This window comes from Microchirus variegatus, assembly GCF_963457635.1.
Source record: "Microchirus variegatus genome assembly, chromosome: 19".
NCBI classification, from domain to species: domain Eukaryota; kingdom Metazoa; phylum Chordata; class Actinopteri; order Pleuronectiformes; family Soleidae; genus Microchirus; species Microchirus variegatus.
Window position 1 is genome coordinate 130001 of NC_139820.1, and position 17500 is coordinate 147500.

General features: G+C 49.8%; 5 protein-coding genes across 6 annotated transcripts in view; 1 reads left to right on the top strand and 4 right to left on the bottom strand.

Annotated features, from left to right (window-relative positions):
- LOC310941106 (spectrin beta chain, non-erythrocytic 1-like) overlaps positions 1-2334 on the bottom strand; it is a 20862-nt gene extending 18528 nt beyond the window's left edge. The window contains exon 1 of the mRNA XM_083906197.1: positions 2208-2334. The gene's annotated coding sequence lies outside the window, so the exon portion shown is untranslated. The remainder of the gene's footprint in view (positions 1-2207) is intronic.
- Positions 2335-3226: 892 nt separating this feature from the next.
- polr3f (polymerase (RNA) III (DNA directed) polypeptide F) lies at positions 3227-6621 on the bottom strand. Its single transcript, XM_083905854.1, has 9 exons — positions 6502-6621; positions 5266-5383; positions 5122-5189; positions 4961-5028; positions 4767-4879; positions 4282-4425; positions 4088-4195; positions 3807-3998; positions 3227-3344 (listed from the first exon to the last, which is right to left on the bottom strand). The coding sequence occupies exons 1-9, from the start codon at positions 6561-6563 to the stop codon at positions 3267-3269; spliced, it is 951 nt and encodes a 316-aa protein (XP_083761980.1). The 5' UTR covers positions 6564-6621; the 3' UTR covers positions 3227-3266.
- An 804-nt stretch (positions 6622-7425) lies between these two features.
- Positions 7426-12436, top strand: dzank1 (double zinc ribbon and ankyrin repeat domains 1; the record flags this gene model as incomplete). The annotated part of the gene is made up of 18 exons (XM_083905546.1): positions 7426-7546; positions 7710-7884; positions 8075-8180; positions 8291-8542; positions 8692-8744; positions 8937-9054; positions 9131-9229; positions 9318-9398; positions 9917-10045; positions 10125-10362; positions 10833-10936; positions 11045-11125; positions 11278-11383; positions 11467-11531; positions 11617-11694; positions 11776-11903; positions 12091-12165; positions 12274-12436. 18 exons carry the CDS (start codon positions 7426-7428, stop codon positions 12434-12436), a joined length of 2172 nt encoding a protein of 723 aa, XP_083761672.1.
- An 88-nt stretch (positions 12437-12524) lies between these two features.
- On the bottom strand, positions 12525-16404 carry kat14 (lysine acetyltransferase 14; the record flags this gene model as incomplete). 2 transcript variants are annotated; one of them, XM_083905501.1, is made up of 10 exons in its annotated part: positions 12525-12887; positions 13176-13366; positions 13451-13626; positions 13738-13871; positions 14002-14591; positions 14660-15097; positions 15166-15338; positions 15437-15558; positions 15710-15831; positions 16146-16404. In XM_083905501.1, the coding sequence occupies 10 exons, from the start codon at positions 16402-16404 to the stop codon at positions 12714-12716; spliced, it is 2379 nt and encodes a 792-aa protein (XP_083761627.1). In that variant the 3' UTR covers positions 12525-12713. The 2 variants fall into 2 exon arrangements, with proteins under 2 accessions (XP_083761627.1, XP_083761628.1); XM_083905502.1 differs by having other exon boundaries at positions 15710-15826; positions 16146-16351.
- pet117 (PET117 cytochrome c oxidase chaperone) lies at positions 16404-17275 on the bottom strand (the record flags this gene model as incomplete). The annotated part of the gene is made up of 2 exons (XM_083905503.1): positions 17114-17275; positions 16404-16574 (listed from the first exon to the last, which is right to left on the bottom strand). Exons 1-2 carry the CDS (start codon positions 17207-17209, stop codon positions 16404-16406), a joined length of 267 nt encoding a protein of 88 aa, XP_083761629.1. The 5' UTR covers positions 17210-17275.
- Positions 17276-17500: the final 225 nt, after the last annotated feature.

Here is a 17500-nt window from a genome sequence, read left to right on the forward strand (position 1 = left end):
GTGTGTGTGTTAATTTAACAACTGAATGTGTGTGTGTGTGTGTGTGTGTGTATAACAACGGCATGTGTGTGTGTGTGTCTGTGTATTTAACAACTGCATGTGTGTGTGTGTGTCTGTGTGTGTGTGTGTGCAGCTGTCAGGCTCAGAGGAATGTTCGATGGTATTTTAAGGAGTCAGAGCCATTTGTCGTCTCCCCCCCTACACATACACACAAACTACACGCACGCACGCACACACACACACCTGTCTCCAGCATCAGATGCTGAGATTAGCATTAGCACAGAGATAAAAGCTGTTAATGTTCCTGTCAATGTATCTTTACTTCCTGTAACAATAACACCAGAGCACTTAGAGAGAGACACACACAGACACACACACACACACACACACACACACACACACACACACACACACACACACACACACACACACACACACACACACACACACACACACACACACACACACACACACACACACACACACACACACACACACAGAAAATAACCAGATTATTGATCAGTTTAAAGTGCGTTGATATTTCTACGGTAACAGAAAACATGACGAGGTGTTGTGTGAGCTGACATTTGTGCTGTGTCATGTTTTCAGACGCTCTATTAAGTTAATTTGCTTCAGCAGCAGCTCAGTGAACACTGACTCAGCTGTGTGTGTGTGTGTGTGTGTGTGTGTGTGTGTGTGTGTGTGTGTGTGTGTGTGTGTGTGTGTGTGTGTGTGTGTGTGTGTGTGTGTGTGAGCAGTGAACACATGAATGTCACACTGATTGAAACATGACTCAGGGATTTTTTTGTATCATAATAAACACATTCACACTCATGTTCACGTTTCCATGGAGACGCAGGAAGCAGCAGTGACATCATCAACACACATCAACCGATCGACAATCACTGTCGCATCATTCCGAGCCTTTATGCTAAGCTACAGAGTTAGCGCAGCGTGACATCACGGCAGCCGAAACTCATCGACATCATTTCCTGCTTTCAGAGACCCGGGGTTACGATCATTAACCTTCACTGTTCCACTGTGACGACGAAAGAAAGTAAAAAAATACAAACTTTCTCTATGAGCTTCTGTTTCTCACTGTGTTTCTGCAGCTTTGGCCTTAAAGTGATGACAACTTCACCAGAGAGTCTCTCTCTCACACACACACACACACACACACACACACACACACACACACACACACACACACACACACACACACACACACACACACACACACAGCAGAGTGGACAGATGATTAGATTAACACACAGTCATTTCCTGTCCACTGGCCCCGCCCACCATCACTGATCATAACACACAGCCTTTTCCTGTTCTCTGACCCCGCCCTTCATCACAGATATGAGGTCAGATCACAACAGTGAAACATGTTTCTGCTGAATCACACGACAACAACAACGACGACAACACACGCTAACAACACACGCTAACAACACACGCTAACAACACACGCTAACAACATCTGTAGATCAGTGTGAGGGGGGAGGAGACAAGGAGAAATAGGAGGACGTTACAGATGGAAGACACCAAAACTTCAAATGTTCCAACCAAAAACAAAACCATGTGACGACGACAGCCAATCACCTGATCGATCAATGACAACCGTTAGCTTCTGATGTTTACGTTTATGACGTAAAAACAAAGTCAACTTTGTTTGTTTTCGTCTAAAAACTGAGAGGGGCCATTTTCAGAGGGGAGGGGGGGAGGGGCGGGGATATTTGGGTTACGGCCCTGTTCATTAGATCACTGCTAATGTTTCCAGAACCTCTGCACAACACACACACACACACACACACACACACACACACACACACACACACACACAGACACACACACACTCACACACACACACGGCCACGCCTGTTTTCTTCACCGTTATTCGCCTCCATCCTCGCGCAGACTCTGGCGGGGACGAGCAGCGGACACGCGGCCTCGGAGGCTCCGCAGGCCCGGCTCGGCTCGGCTCGGTTCGGGCTCGGGCCCGGCAGAGTGGAGCGGGCCTCCGGGGCCCAGCAGAGTCCGAGTAGCGGGACACAGAAGAGTCTCCTCCCGACATGAAGCTAAGTTCTGTCCGGGAGTCCCCCCCCCCCCCGCACCTCCTCCCCCTCCTCCTCCTCCAATCACAGCAACAATAGAAAGAGTCGAAAACAGAGGAAAGAGAAGAGAAAAGCCCGGGAAACACTGACCTGTTCAGAAGATCCAGAAGGTTCTGAGAGAGAGAGACGAGTCACAGCCGGAGAGGACGAGCCTACAGACGGACACACAGACGCCGAGACTCCGCTACTGCTGCTGCTGCTGCTGCGGCCGCAGGGCATGATGGGAAAATATCCGCACTGCCCCCTCCCTCCTCCCCCTCTGACTCTCAGCTCTCTGCATCAGCGCGATCTGGTCCACAGTAAGACCCGGACCAGACCCGGTCCACACTAAGACCCGGTCCACAGTAAGACCTGGTCCACAGTAAGACCTGGTCCACAGTAAGACCCGGACCAGACCCGGTCCACACTAAGACCCGGTCCACAGTAAGACCTGGTCCACAGTAAGACCTGGTCCACAGTAAGACCCGGACAAGACCTGCTCCACTGAGACCAGAACCAGACCTCTGTGGATCCACTTCTCCCTGAGTTCCTGTTTTCAGATTAAAATCCATTTCATATTCATGATTAAATCATAAATCTTTAGTTTAGATTAAAACGTTAATAATCTTCATTTAATGTAATCTGAATAAATCTGTAGACAAACATGTCACAGCTGCAGAGGCTCATGGGAACTGTAGTCCTGTGGGACAGGCATTAATTGCCGAGTGGGGGCGGAGCTTCCTGGGCCTCTGACTGGTTGCTATGAAACGTGGCATCATGGGAAAATAATCTGAGGACGTCTGTGTCCCTGAGGACAAACGTCTGTCCAACAAACTGAGACACGGAAGAGTCCAAGTCTTTGTCTCAGGGTTAAACTGAAGTCTGTAAACCACTCACTCTGCCACACCAGAGTTAGTAAACCACCCACTCTCGCACACCAAAGTCACTCACTCTCTCACACCAAAGTCACTCACTCTCCCACACCAAAGTCACTCACTCTCCCACACCAAAGTCACTCACTCTCTCACACCAAAGTCACTCACTCTCCCACACCAAAGTCGCTCACATACAATGACACAAAAACAAAGTGTCTTCAGTATTTACAGATTTATTTGACATTATTTTAATTATAAATAAAAAAGAAGGACAGCAAAGTAAAAGGGGGCGGAGTCAGAAGTCCAACCACTCGTTCATGTAGATGCAGTTGGACGGAGAAATCTCTCCATCTTCATGACAGTCGTCAAACACCTGAGGACAGAGAGGACATGTGAGGACACTGGTTTAAACCGGTTTAAAGTGGTTAAGGCTGGTTTAAACCAGTTTAAAGTGGTTCAGGCTGGTTTGATACCAGTTTAAAGTGGTTTGGGCTGGTTTCAAACCAGTTTAAAATTGTTCACACTGGTTTTAATCAGTTTAAAGTGGTTCACGCTTGTTTAAACCAGTTTAAAGTGGTTCAGGCTGGTTTCAAACCAGTTTAAATCAGTTTTAAAGTGGTTCAGGCTGGTTTCAAACCAGTTTAAACCAGTTTAAAGTGGTTCAGGCTGGTTTTTATCAGTAAAGTGGTTCACACTGGTTTTAACCAGTTTAAAGTGGTTCAGGCTGGTTTAAACCAGTGGTTAAAACCAGTTTAAACCAGTGTTTAAAGTGGTTGAGGCTGGTTTCACACACACACACACACACACACACACAGCAGCGTGACTCATGTGTTACCGGGCAGAGTCCACAGGGCGTCTTAACCAGGCCGGTGGCGTTGATGATGGCGTTGACGCCGCGGTAAAGCTTCATCTGTCCGTCCACGCTGCCCACCGTCCCTTCCTTGGCGGCGATGAGCGTCATCTCCACTTTACCGTCGTAGATCAGCGTGTTCAGGATGGTCTCGATGTCGTCCATGGACAGATCCACCTGAGACCACAGCCGTCAATCAAACTGAGAGCATGATGTCATGAGAGGGGCGGGGCCAATGAGAGGGGCGGGGCCAATGAGAGCGTCACCTTGCTGATTCCCAGCTCAGAGATGTACTTCCACACTTCATGAGAGGTGGCGAACGAACTGTTCCTCTGGACCATGGGACTCTGTTTACTGTCACGGGCCGCCTCCGCCTACACACACACACACACACATGTACGGCTAATGCTAGCTAGCATCACAAAGGTCAGAATACGACAAACATTAGACAAAGACTTACTTTGCTCTGAAGAAACTTAAAACACTGTTGATTCAGAACTTCCACAAACTCAGACTCAAAGTCCTGGTCACTGTACCAGGCTCCACCGGTCACTGAGCGGTCAGGCTGCACGTTATACAACATGTACACCTTCTTCTTAGAGGCCTGCAGACACACAACAGACACACAACACAGAGAGAGACATCAGACACACAACAGACACACAACACAGAGAGAGACATCAGACACACAACAGAGAGACACAACAGACACACAACAGAGAGAGAGAGACACAACAGAGAGATCCTGAAGATCTCTGTCATTGAAAAGATGACTTTCTTTAATCAAACTAAATCAGTTTAAAGTGGTTTAGTCCGCTTGTAATGTTGTAATGTGGCTGTATTTTCTGTCCACCATCTTAAAGCGACAGCTTCACTCGTATGTGTGTGTTTGTGTGTTTTTATGCTCCGCCCCCCTCTCTGTTTTCCCACGGTCAGTGAACTCACCGCCACAGACTTCACAGCCTTGATGAGCTTCTTACTCTCCAGGTTCTTCAGGATCTTGTTGACCTCAGTCAGAGGAAGATTACTCTTAAAACGGATGTCTCTGCTCCAGATGCCTGCACACACACACACACACACACTATCACACACACACACTGACCCCCCCACAGAGGTCACAGAGGTCACAGGTCACTCACCTTTGTTTCCCGCGTCCTCGATGACCTGATAAACCAGTTTCTCCTGATTGTCTGAACCTTTCATCTTCCTGAAAGTCAGAGGTCAGAGGTCAAACACACGTGTGACCACTTCCTGTGGCAGAATAACCGTCTCCCTGCAGGGGGCAGCACTGTTCATTTACCCAGAAGTCTGTGTGTCCTTCATCCTGTAGAGCAAACCTGTGCTGTTCCTCAGCAGGTCCAGCTGACCCTACAACACATCATCATCATCATCATCATCATCAGGAGCAGGAGGAGGAGGAAGAGGAGAAGAAGAAGACACTGACCAGTGACAGCAGCTTGTTCAGAGCCATCGCTCTCTGCTGAGGATCCAGATGAGGAAGATCATTCTGAATCACCTGATCTGTGATACCATGAGGAAACTGATGACACAGCTCTTTAATCCTGAGAGAGACAGACGGGATGAGAGAGAGACAGAGAGAGAGACAGACAGACAGAGAGAGAGAGAGAGAGACAGAGAGAGAGACAGACAGACAGAGAGACAGAGAGAGAGAGAGACAGGCAGAGACAGACAGAGACAGAGAGACAGAGAGAGAGAGAGACAGAGACAGACAGACAGACAGACAGACAGAGAGAAAGACAGACAGACAGACAGACAGAGAGACAGACACACACACACACAGACAGACAGAGAGAGAGACAGACAGACAGACAGACAGACAGAGAGACAGACACACAGACAGACAGACAGACAGACAGACACACAGACAGACAGACAGACAGACAGAAAGACAGACAGACAGTTAAGATTCAGTTGAGTTTTTGATTAAAAACAAATCCTTTGGTTCGTTTGTGTTTGTGAAAAGTTTTCTATAAACAACACAGGGCAGTACCAGCAGAAACCATGAGGGGCAGCATAGAGTCAACAGTCCAATCAGCAACATGAGTTTTAAAGTAAATATAATATAATATAATATATATATAATATAAAGAGCGATTACGTGGACGACGTAAAACAGACGTTAAAAACAGGCTATAAAAGGGGCGGAGTCTTCTCTACAAGTAAATACAAGAACATTGATGAAAATGACGTCACGTCACAAAACCAAATGACGACAGACGCAGCTCCCCCTTGTGGCGCGTATAACCACTTCAGATCACAAAACACTCCCAAATCTCACGTGTTTTGCAAATAAACGCAAGTCAGACTTTGTCGAGAGTCTATCAAACAAAATGCTCAATTCGGCGAAGGGTGACGTCACTAGCGTGAACTTTATTTAAATACAACACACTCTCAGAAGGAGGAAACCCGGGCACGATCGGAGAAGTTGGAATGAAAAGTCAAGAGTTTTAGTGAAATATAATAAATAATGAAGTTGTGGATGAAGCCGGAGACACAGTCACTGCTCTGCGGGTCACAAGCTCAGTTTCCGCGGCGGCGAGAGTTCACAGAGTTGAAATATGACGAAATAAAAAGATAATGTGTCAGAATTCAGACGGAGTTCAGCGCGGATCAGCGCTGTCCGTCACTGACGCTGTCCGTCACTGACGCTGTCACTCACCGGTTCTCTATCTCTGCTGAATCCGTCACGTTCACCTCCTTCTTCACTTTGACGTCACTCATCTTTATGATGTAATAATAATAATAATGTGTGTGTATAAACCTTCCTGTTTGTGCGCGAGCGACTTTCACCTAAGCTTTTAGCCTCTGAGCTAATGTTTCCAACATGCTAGCGTGTGCGGCGGGGTCCTGATAAGTTTGTTGATGGAGGGTCGTCGCTAAAACTGCCTGTTTGTAAATCTGACGCGATTAAAAATAAACACATTTTATTGAAATAATCGATGGATTTCTTACAACAAAAATGAAGGTTTAAAATAGTGAAGTATTTTGTCAAAGCGAACAAACAAATTCCGCTTTAAACTGACCCGTGTAACAAGTGAATGATTTATTTGAATCAGGCAGAAAACAGTTGAACTTTTCTCATCGCTGTTTGGATATTGTTCTTTCATTTTTCATTTGTTTTTAATAAATACGTGTTTATATTAAATATCATCTTACTCACTGTGTCACCTGTGATTTAGTCATTTATCTTTAACATGATTAAAAACAACATCCACAGTTGTTACCGGTGCAGCCCGGTGGGGCGGGCGGTGCACGCCTCGCGCTATAGTCCGTAATATTCCACGTGTTTCCTTTGAATGTGTCACGCGTGGAATGACTTTGTTCTTTGAAGGAATAAAAACATGACACAAAAAAAAAAAAAAACCTAACACCGCCCGCCGCCGGCACCTTACCATGTTGGAAAGGAGCGCACGTGTCGTTGCTATGGTGACGCTCCTGTAAACAGAGACACAGACTGACGTGATCATCCCGAGTAAGTAAGTTTGTTTCATTGATAATGTTTACAATGTTACATCTTTGGATGTTGATTGATTGATTGATTGATTGATTGATTGATTGATTGATTGATTGACAGGTGGTCGTCATGACAGCAGGATCAGTGTCTGCTCCTCTCATCATTCCCATCATACACCTGCACACACACACACACACACACAGGGCCAAGAACCACATCGACACCAACACACCTGTGTCTGTCCACTCAGGTAACACTCACACAAACGCACACACACACACACACACACACGCACACACAGACACACACACACACACACACACAAACATAAAAAATAAATATATATATATAATAATATATAATACATAATAATATTATTGTTTTTGTGTGTGTGTGTGTGTGTGTGTGTGTAGATTCTCCTCATGTTGTCATCTTCTACACTCTCGACGGCTCCAGACCAGTGACAGGGCGGAGCTTAGATGGGCGTGGCTCTGAGAGGCGGGGCTTAGAGGGCGTCAGTCACAGATACAGTGAGCCACTCCTACTTCCTGCTGGACGAGTGACCGTCAGGGCTGTGGCTGTGGCCAGGTAACTGACGTCACTTCCTGTTAGCCGTTTATTTTCCTTTCACTTGGGTCGTATTTATTTCATCGTACGTTTGACCTTTTATACGTAAACAAGTTACGATGTTTGTGTCAATGAAACATTGTGTGCTAACAATGGCTAACAACAGCTAGCCTTCTGACCTGTGTGTGTGTGTGTGTGTGTGTGTGTGCAGTGATGGCAGACTCAGCTCTGTAGTAACAAAGGTCTTCAGCGTTGATTTGTCAGACTTTGACGACAGGAAGCGGTCAGAGCAGGACTTCCTGTTGAGAGAGCAGCAGGTGAGTTGTCCCTGTGTGTTGACTCTGTTGCTACGGTGACGTGTCAGTGACTCTGTTGCCACGGTGATGTGTCAGTGACGTGTCAGTGACGTGTGGTTATTACCCATCAGGCCACAGACAGGAGCGTCTGCTCTGGTCAGAACTCGTCCGTGTCGTCGCTCAGGCGTTCAGGTGTGTTTCTGGAGGCGGAGCCTGTCGTCCCTGACGACGGCGACGTGGACGTCACACGCTCACCTGCTCAGTCCTCTCACCTGTACTCAGAGCAAAGCATGATGGGAAATGACTCTCAGCAGTCAGGACCTCGTTTCCTGACCCATCGACCCGGCTCTATGACCACAGCCAGAACCACTGCTACATCTGTGGTACATACACACACACACACACACGCACGCACGCACGCACGCACACACACACACACACACACACACACACACACACACACACACACACACACACACACACACACACACACACACACACAGACTTTAATTGTGTGTTTCTTGTGTTACAGACTTCAGGTGTGAAGCAGCTCAGCAGCTCCAACATGACACATGACTTCCTCCGGTAAAAAAACCTGTCTGTCTGTACCTGTCTGTCTGTGTCTGTCTGTCTGTACCTGTCTGTCTGTACCTGTCTGTCTGTACCTGACTGTCTGTACCTGTCTGTCTGTACCTGTCTGTACCTGACTGTCTGTACCTGACTGTCTGTACCTGTCTGTACCTGTCTGTACCTGTCTGTCTGTACCTGTCTGTCCAGGTGTCCTCAGTGTCTCAGTCTTCGTCCCTCAGACCCATTTGCTCGGTTCTGTTCTCACTGTGGATCTGTGGTTCCTGAGTTACCTGAACAGAGACTGCCCCCTACTGAAGGAGAACAGGTACTGCACTCCCTGTGGAGCTGTCACGTCTCCATGACAACGGCTGTGCTGACTGTGTGTGTGTGTGTGTGTGTAGGTTGTGTGTGTTTTCTGTAACAATGTAGTTCCTGTCAACGCTCACACCTGTTTGATCTGTGACGCCCCCGTCCAATCACAGGCCAGAGTCACACTGCAGGTACACACACACACACACACACACACAGACAGACACACACACACACACACACACACACACACACACACTGACTGTTCCTCTGTTGTAGGATCATATCATCTGTGTTTCCTGTGGATCTGGGAATCCAGGTCACCTGACCACCTGTGTGACCTGTGAGAGTCTGCTGCAGGTAACACACACACACACACACACACACACACACACACACACACACACACACACACACACACACACACACACACACACACACACAGAGACAGACACACACAGAGACACAGACACACACACACACACACACACACAGACACAGACACAGACACACACACACACACACACACACACACACACACACACACAGAGACACACACACACACACTCACAGAGACACACACAGACACACACGCACACACACACACAGACATTTTACTTCTCGTGTGTGTGTGTGTGTCTCTGTGTGTGTGTGTGTGTGTCTCTGTGTGTGTGTGTAGGTGTGTCACAGCGCCCCCTCTGGTCCTTCAGCAAACAGCAGGATGTCGTCTTGTTCCAGATGTAAACGTTTAAATGTCAGTGACGCCAGGTTCTGTGACTGGTGCGGCTGTCAGGTGACACACACACACACACACACACACAGAGTCAGAGTGAAGCATTGTGGGTAATGTAGTGATGTGTGACTGTGTGTGTGTGTAGCCTGGCCACGCCTCCAGCTGTACAATGTGTTGGCGTTGTGGAGCAGGTGGACAAGAGTGCGCCCTCTACTGTGCAACCTGTGGTGTGAACCTGGAGGCCCCACCCACATCCTGTGACATCACAGGACCTGTAAGTGGCTCCGCCCCTAACCTGGTACACTGTGACATCATCAGAATCCACCAATAAGAGCCCGTTTACTTTTGAACAGGCGGCAGTTTCTGCTTCCCATGATGCCACCTGGCAGGCCACGCCCTCACCTCGCCCCACCCCCACTGTGAGGGTAGCCCCGCCCACTGCAGATCAGTGGACCCAGACTGTTGGACTCTATTACCCATCAGCCATTGAGCTTCACAGGAAGGAGCAGCAGAGGGCGCTGCAGTTCACCAGAGAGACGACCAACAGAGACCGACAACAGGCGCCGCTGACCGCGCTCAGTCCTGGACGAGGTACAACTGTAGTACTGTTAGTACTACTGCAGTAGTACTATCTGATAGTACTGCAGTCCTGGACCAGGTCAGATACTAGTACTACTGCTGTAGTACTGTTAGTACTAACAGTACTGATACTACTACAGTCCTGGACGAGGTCAGATACTAGTACTACTGTAGTACTGCAGTCCTAGATGAGGTCAGATAATACTACTACTACTGCAGTACTGATACTACTGTTAGTACTACTGATACTACTGTCAGTCCTGGAAGAGGTCAGATAATACTAATACTACTGCAGTACTGTTAGTACTACTACTGCAGTCCAGGCAGAGGTCAGATACTACTACTGTTAGTACTACTACTACTACTACTGTTAGTACTGATAATACTGCCGTCCTGATAGAGGTCAGATAATACTACTGTCTTGTTAGTACTACTGCAGTACTGTTAGTAGAAGTACTCCATGATACTGTGATGTGTGTCAGGTTACTGGAGGCAACAGTTAGATCACGTGTGCGCTCACCTCAGAAGTTACACACAGAACAACGCCCCCTTCAGGACTCTGCTGGGAGAGCCTCGCCTGGGCCGGGTAAACAAACACAAACAAACAAACAAACAAAAACAAAGAGGTGACTGTGACGTCACTGATTCCCCACGTGTCATCATCACTGGTCATGTGTGTTTGTGGCGCCCACAGGTGGTCAGTGCTGTGATTGAAGACGACGGCTGTGAGGTCACTCTGACCTTCAGCTTTGTTTCAGCCGCTCACAAACTCAAGGTCAGTACAAACACTTCCTCTTCACTTCCTGTTGACTTCCTCTTCACTTCCTGTTGACCTCCTCTTCACTTCCTGTTGACCTCCTCTTCACTTCCTGTTGACCTCCTCTTCACTTCCTGTTGACCTCCTCTTCACTTCCTGTTGACTCTCAGGTGCGTCCTGAAGACGACGGCGTAGGACCAGCAGGTGGCGCTTCACCTGCAGGACCTGAGAGTCTGAGCAGCGTCACAGAGCGCTACGACGACAGCGTTAGCCTCAGTGAGTTCACGCACACGTGCTGTGACTCAGCTTCACCACCAGGGGGCATCACAGACTGACTTTATGTTCTTCATGTCTAACAGGAAGTGAGCAGTGCAGCACCGGTGCAATAAAGCGCCACAAAATGAACCTGACGCCCAAACCTGCGGTAAGAACCAGTGAGACCACGCCCACGTCTATGTGGGAGGGGTTAGTGTGATGTCACAGACTCTAAGCTCCTCCTCCTGCTGCAGGTGAAGGACATTCAGCTGTTTAAAGAACTGGCTCCAGGTCGAGGTCATGTGGGCGTGGTCCAGCAGCTCCTGGATCTGGTACGAGTCTCTGCAGCCAATCAGCAGCCTCCTCTGGGTCAGCTGACTCTGCTTTACACGTGTGTGTGTGTTGTCCACCAGGGGGCAGACCCGTGCTGCTGTGGCAGCGACGGCCGTCACGCTCTGGCTGTAGCCGTCGTTAACGGTCATCACGACGTGATTCCCGTTCTGATTCAACGAGGAGCCGACGTGAACCAGCGCTCAGGAAGGTAAGACGCACACACAGCGCCCCCTGGTGGTCAGAGATGGAAATGACCACAGTGATAGAGTGGTGACAGGTTTAGTGACACCTCTGACTCTACACTGCCCCTATGGTTCTCAGTGGTATTACAGGTTTCTCTCGTTTGTTTACTTGTTTGTTTGTCCTGCTGTGATGATGTCACTCCTCTTCCTCAGGATGAAGAACACAGCTCTGCATGAAGCTGCAGCTCAAGGTTCAGACGGACTGAAGGGAGCTCAGGTCCTACTGAGGTACACACGTGCACACACCAAACGCGCGCACACACACACACACACACACACACACACACAGAGAGACGCACACACACAGGGTTAATCTTGGCTCCGCCCCCTCCTCAGCTGCAGGGCCAGTGCGAGGCGTAGAAACGCCTCTGGTCAGACAGCGTACGACGTGGCTGTGACTTCGGGTTCTAACGACATGGCGTCTCTGCTGGCGGCTCAGACAGGGCTCCACCTGCTGGACAAACTGAGGAAACCCAAACTCAACCTGGACGTCACCTGACCACGCCGTCACATGTTCACTAGCTCCGCCTCTGTGTGTTTATGACATCACTGTAAATAAAAGACAAACGTTTCAAACAAACATCTCTTTATTGGTCACATGATGTTAGCCACATGCTAACCCATGCTAACATTACAGCCGTTACTTTGTGTTTCCTGTATGTGCAGCTCCCCCTGCTGGAGAAACAGCTTCATTTTAACGATTCAAACATTTGAAGACAGGTGAAAATCATGAGCTGCTGAAACAAGCGCAGACGCCTGAGAGCTGCGCAGACGCCTCAGCGGCGCAGACGCAGGAAGAAGGCGTGTCGACACTCGTTGCTGTCGATTGGGTAATATTTATCGTAGAAGTCCAGGATGAACTCTTCTGCTTTGAAGCCAAACTTCTGGTAAAGCAACACGGCCGCGTTACTGACCGACACGTGCAGCGTCACGTCCTTCCCCATACACGTCTGAAACAGCAGATTATAATCTGATTACACCACAGTCACATTATTATAATCTGATTAATCTACAGTCAGATTATTATAATCTGTTTAAATATTAAACTGAATGATTCAACTCTTATCGTCTGTGGATTAAATAAAGATTATTGCAGTATTTGGATGATATTCTGGATTATTGAGCTTCAGCCTTTTTTCACTCACAAACTGAAATATTCATTCATTCATTCATTCATTTCTTAGGTTAGGGGCGGAGCCTGTGAGCAGCAGAGGGGGCGGAGTCTTAGGTCAGCTTACCTGGATCAGGTGGTAGATCATGAATGTTCCTAGCCCCGCCCTCCTCCACTCAGGATGGACGAGCAGGAAGGAGATGTACGCCTCGTTATATTTCACGTCAGGAACCATGAAGCCGAAGCCGATCACCACCTTCTTATAGAGCGCCACCACGCTGAAGTCTGGGTACTGCAGACACTCTGATAGGTCCACACCTGCAGGGGGGCGGAGCAAAGCAGGGTTAGAGCTGGGGAGGGAGGAGACAGGAAGTGAAGAGAGGACGTGGTGGGCGGGGTCACCTGGCCAGAAGCTGTCGTGACACATGGCGTTGACGGACGGAATGTGGTTCGGACGCACGTAGCAGTAGTCAATAGGGGCGTCGGCCTCGGGGAGCCAATCAGGATCATTCCTGTGGGGGCGGGCTCTAATCTCCGCCAACAACCTCAGCTTCAGAGGGCGGTTCTCGTAATCTCTCCTGTCGACCAATCACAGAGCAGTTACAGCCAACATTAGAACACTGCACAGGCCTGTGGGGGCGCTGTGTACAGGTGCAGTGATGTGAGCGACCTGTGGGGGCGCTGTGTACCTGATGTAAGGCTTGAGGATGCGTGACGTGTACGGACTCTTGATGCTCTGATCCAAACTTCCTTGAGTTCCCATCAGACGATGACAGAAGGACACACACTGCTGCTGGAGCCCCCTGCTGGACGACACGCTCGTCTGCAAACACGTCACGGGACAACAACTCCCATCATGCAACAGGACAACACTGACCTCACTATTATATAAATCTTTGAATGACACACACACACACAGACACAGAGACAGACACACACACACACACACACACCTGGAATCGATCCAGGATCCTCAGCTCTCGACTGTTTGTGCAGTACTTTCCAATGACTCCGCCTCCTATGATTGTCCCCGCCTCCTGGGCACCGTAGATCCCTCCCACTAGGCTGAGGGTGGCGCTGACAGCGCGGTCGATGTCCAGCAGGGGGAGCCCTCTCTGTCTCTTGGCCTGTCTGACCATCAGCTTCCTGTGGAGACGTTTGGCCTGTGATGTCACAGCTAAGGCCAGAGGACAAGCGTCCAGGCGCCGCAGCAGCGCCCTCTCCTCGTACAGCGTCAACGGGCCGTGCCGAGGATTCTGGGAGACGCCGGCGCCGCCCGCTTTGTCTTGATGAGTCATCCTCCTGCGCTCAGGTGCTCCGCTGACAGGACACGCCCCCGCGGACAGAGACACGCCTTTGTTTCGTCCCGGTTCCTCAAAGTCGTCTCCGCGCTCGCGTCCGTCTTCGTCCTCGCTCTCCGCCTCTCGTTTGATGTGAGCCGGCGGTGGGCGGAGCTTCTTGCGGGCGAGGAGGCTGGTGCTGGGAGGAGGGACGTACTCCATCCCCGGGTCGATCATCCCCTCCGCCTCCATCTCCTCGTCGTCTGAAGAACAGAGAACACGTTAGCGGAGACGCCGTCGTCACGTGACCCGAGACGCACGGACGACTCACCGTGGAACAGCGCCTGTGGAGGCATGGCGTCCGGGATCAGGTCCGCCTCTGACAGCAGACTGGGTGTGGCCGAGTGAGAGGCCGGTGTCCCGGGGGCGGAGAAGTCGGGCGAGGGGGAGGGGGAGGGGCTTGTGAGCGGCGTCCGGTCTGAAGAGCTGAGCGAGGAGAAGTCGATGACCTCACCTTTCTCCAGGACCAGGTCTGGACGACGACCGCCGCTCCCGCCGCGAGCTCCGCCCACTTTGACTGGCGTGGAGGAGGTGCTGCGGTCCGTGTAACCTCCTCCCGCCGCCTCCTTCTGAGCTCGCCGGATGTCCTTGGCCTCCTGCGTGCGACAGCGTTTCTCCTTGAGCTGCATGGCGTTCTCCACGGGGTTCCTGACGCCGCGTTTCCTCAGACCCTCCACGGTGATGATGGGCTCAACCACAGCTTTAGAGGCTGACAGCAAACACATGCTCAGGCTTCAGTTTGACCTCTGACCTCTGACCTTTGACCTTTGACCTTACCTTTAATCTTAACGGTGGTCTTGTCCACCTCTGGTCTCAGGGTCGGAGGTCGGTTCTGGACCAGCTTCCACCAGCCAGGTTCGCCGAACTCCTGCGCTCCAGAGCGGAAGAAGGCGGGGCTTCCCACTGACAGACAGCCGGCCACTGTGCTCCACCACGTGGACGTCTTCTTCCTGCAGGGACAGAGACGGACGGCTGTGAGACACCACGACCTTTGACCTTTGACCTTGAATCTTAAATCTTGAATCTTGAACAAACAAAAACAAGTGACCTGCTCCCCAACAGGAAGTTCCAGTGTCGCCCTATGAACGCACAGATGTCCTCCTTCCACCTGAAGTAACCCTGACGACCGGTTCCCTCCAGAGACAGGTTATACATGGCCAACATCACCACCTGAGACGGGTCAACAACAACAACAACATCAACAGGTAAACAACATCACCATAGACAGGTTATACATGAGACACGGGTCATTGTCGTGTGTGTGTGTGTGTGTGTGTGTGTGTGTGTGTGTGTGTGTGTGTGTGTGTGTGTGTGTGTGTACCTGTTGCCAGGTGAGTCTCATTCTTTCAAAAGTCTCTTTTCCGTCGTCAGAACAGTCAAAGCAGGTGAATTTGAAGAAGTTATCTCCTTTAAGGTAACTGGGCTGTTCACCACGCAGCTGAGCTAAACACAAACAATACAGTTAGCACTGTTAGCACACAGTTACCTGTGTTAGCTCACTGTTAGCACACAGTTACCTGTGTAAGCTCACTGTTAGCACACAGTTACCTGTGTTAGCTCACTGTTAGCACACAGTTACCTGTGTTAGCTCACTGTTAGCACACAGTTAACCATGTGTTACACTGATACATCAGTATCGAACAGGAAAAAAGTGCCCAAAAACAACTGTAAGCGATGCAGTACATATGCCAGGCCTGTACGTGACGCTGTAACGCTGTTGTGGTGTGGATCTGCTGCTCTCTGATTGGCCGTCTCACCTGCAGGTGTCCACTTGTGACAGCGGTCACAGTAGAAGGACATGTCCTCGCAGGCCCAGCTGCCGTCGCCCTCCTCGCCCACATCACTGGTCAGAGAGTCACCGCTCTGGTCATGTGACAGATCCACAGATCCTTGGTCCTCAGACTCCACGATCAGCAGCGTCTCACCCTCCACCTCGCCCTCCTCCAGACCCTCAGAGGCAGACGTGCACGCCGCCTCGTCCTCCACGCCGCCCAGCGGCTCCCCGCTGCTGTCCATCAGTGCTCCTGTGGGCGGAGCTCTTTTTCCTGTGGGCGGAGCTCTTTCTCCTGGCGTTCACGCACTTCCTTCAGGTGTTTGGTGAGAATCTTCTGCTCCTGCAGCAGCCGCAGGTTTTCCTTCTTCCTCTCCCACCGCTCCAGATCCCTGACCACGCCCTGGTGGAGACGCTGGACAGAGACCAGAAAAACCACAGGTCACATGGTCAACGCCACGTTTAAATACACTAACCTTAAAGACACAGTTCAGGGGTTTTCAAGTGTGTTATTAGGTACAATTTTGGTACAACAGCATCCACCACCATCTTAAATGTGAATATTTTCATGTTTCTGTCATTTTTCATCTTCTTAAATTAATCACGTACCAGAAACAATCACATTTCGGGTGAAAGAGTGAGTTTTCATACATCAACAAAACCCTCCATCACCTTCAAGAAAACCTCTATCAGGGCTTTTGTTGTGAAAAACCAGTACCGGATGTAGCTGCCCCGCCGTTCAGCCTGACTAAAATATCTTCGCTGTTTTCTTTTTAACGTTAAAGTTTTGTTTGATTTAAACAATAAACGCCACTCAGCGTCACTTTCACCGTTAAACCGCATCACATTCAGGTTTTAACCGGTTCAACGGTCCGTTAACGCGCCGTGACCGACCGCTCAGCACCGTTAGCCACGCTCGGCTTAGCTCGGCTCGGCTCGGCTCAGTTCGGTTACCTGTTGGTCCCAGGACTGTTTGAGGTGAACGGCAGCCACGGTGCTCACGGTGACACACACAGACACACCGAGAACAACCTTAGAGGCTGTAGACATCACGTTAGCTTCAGCAGCTCGTTAGCTTCTGCTGCTAACAGGATCCACCGCTGATGCTGCTGCTGCTTCACCGGAAACCACCTTCCAAATGTCCGTGTATCGCCCCCCTCAGGCCACCGCCGGTACTGCAGCTGCTATCACCAAACTGAGGCAGTAAAAACAACACAGACTCACGTCCACAGACGCCAGCAGGGGGCAGTACTGCACGTACGACACACACACAAAGACACAAGTGTTTTGTTTTATTTAAAAAAACTGTATTTTCACACAGTTGAAATGTGGAGTTACAAC

Coding starts and splice junctions, on each gene's coding strand:
- polr3f (XM_083905854.1), bottom strand. CDS start 6,563: ATGAGTGACGTCAAAGTGAAGAAGGAGGTGAACGTGACGGATTCAGCA. Junction 5,029..5,121: donor AAGGACACACAGACTTCTGG/GTAAATGAACAG, acceptor TCTGACTTTCAG/GAAGATGAAAGGTTCAGACA. Junction 3,345..3,806: donor CGCCCTGTGGACTCTGCCCG/GTAACACATGAG, acceptor CTCTGTCCTCAG/GTGTTTGACGACTGTCATGA.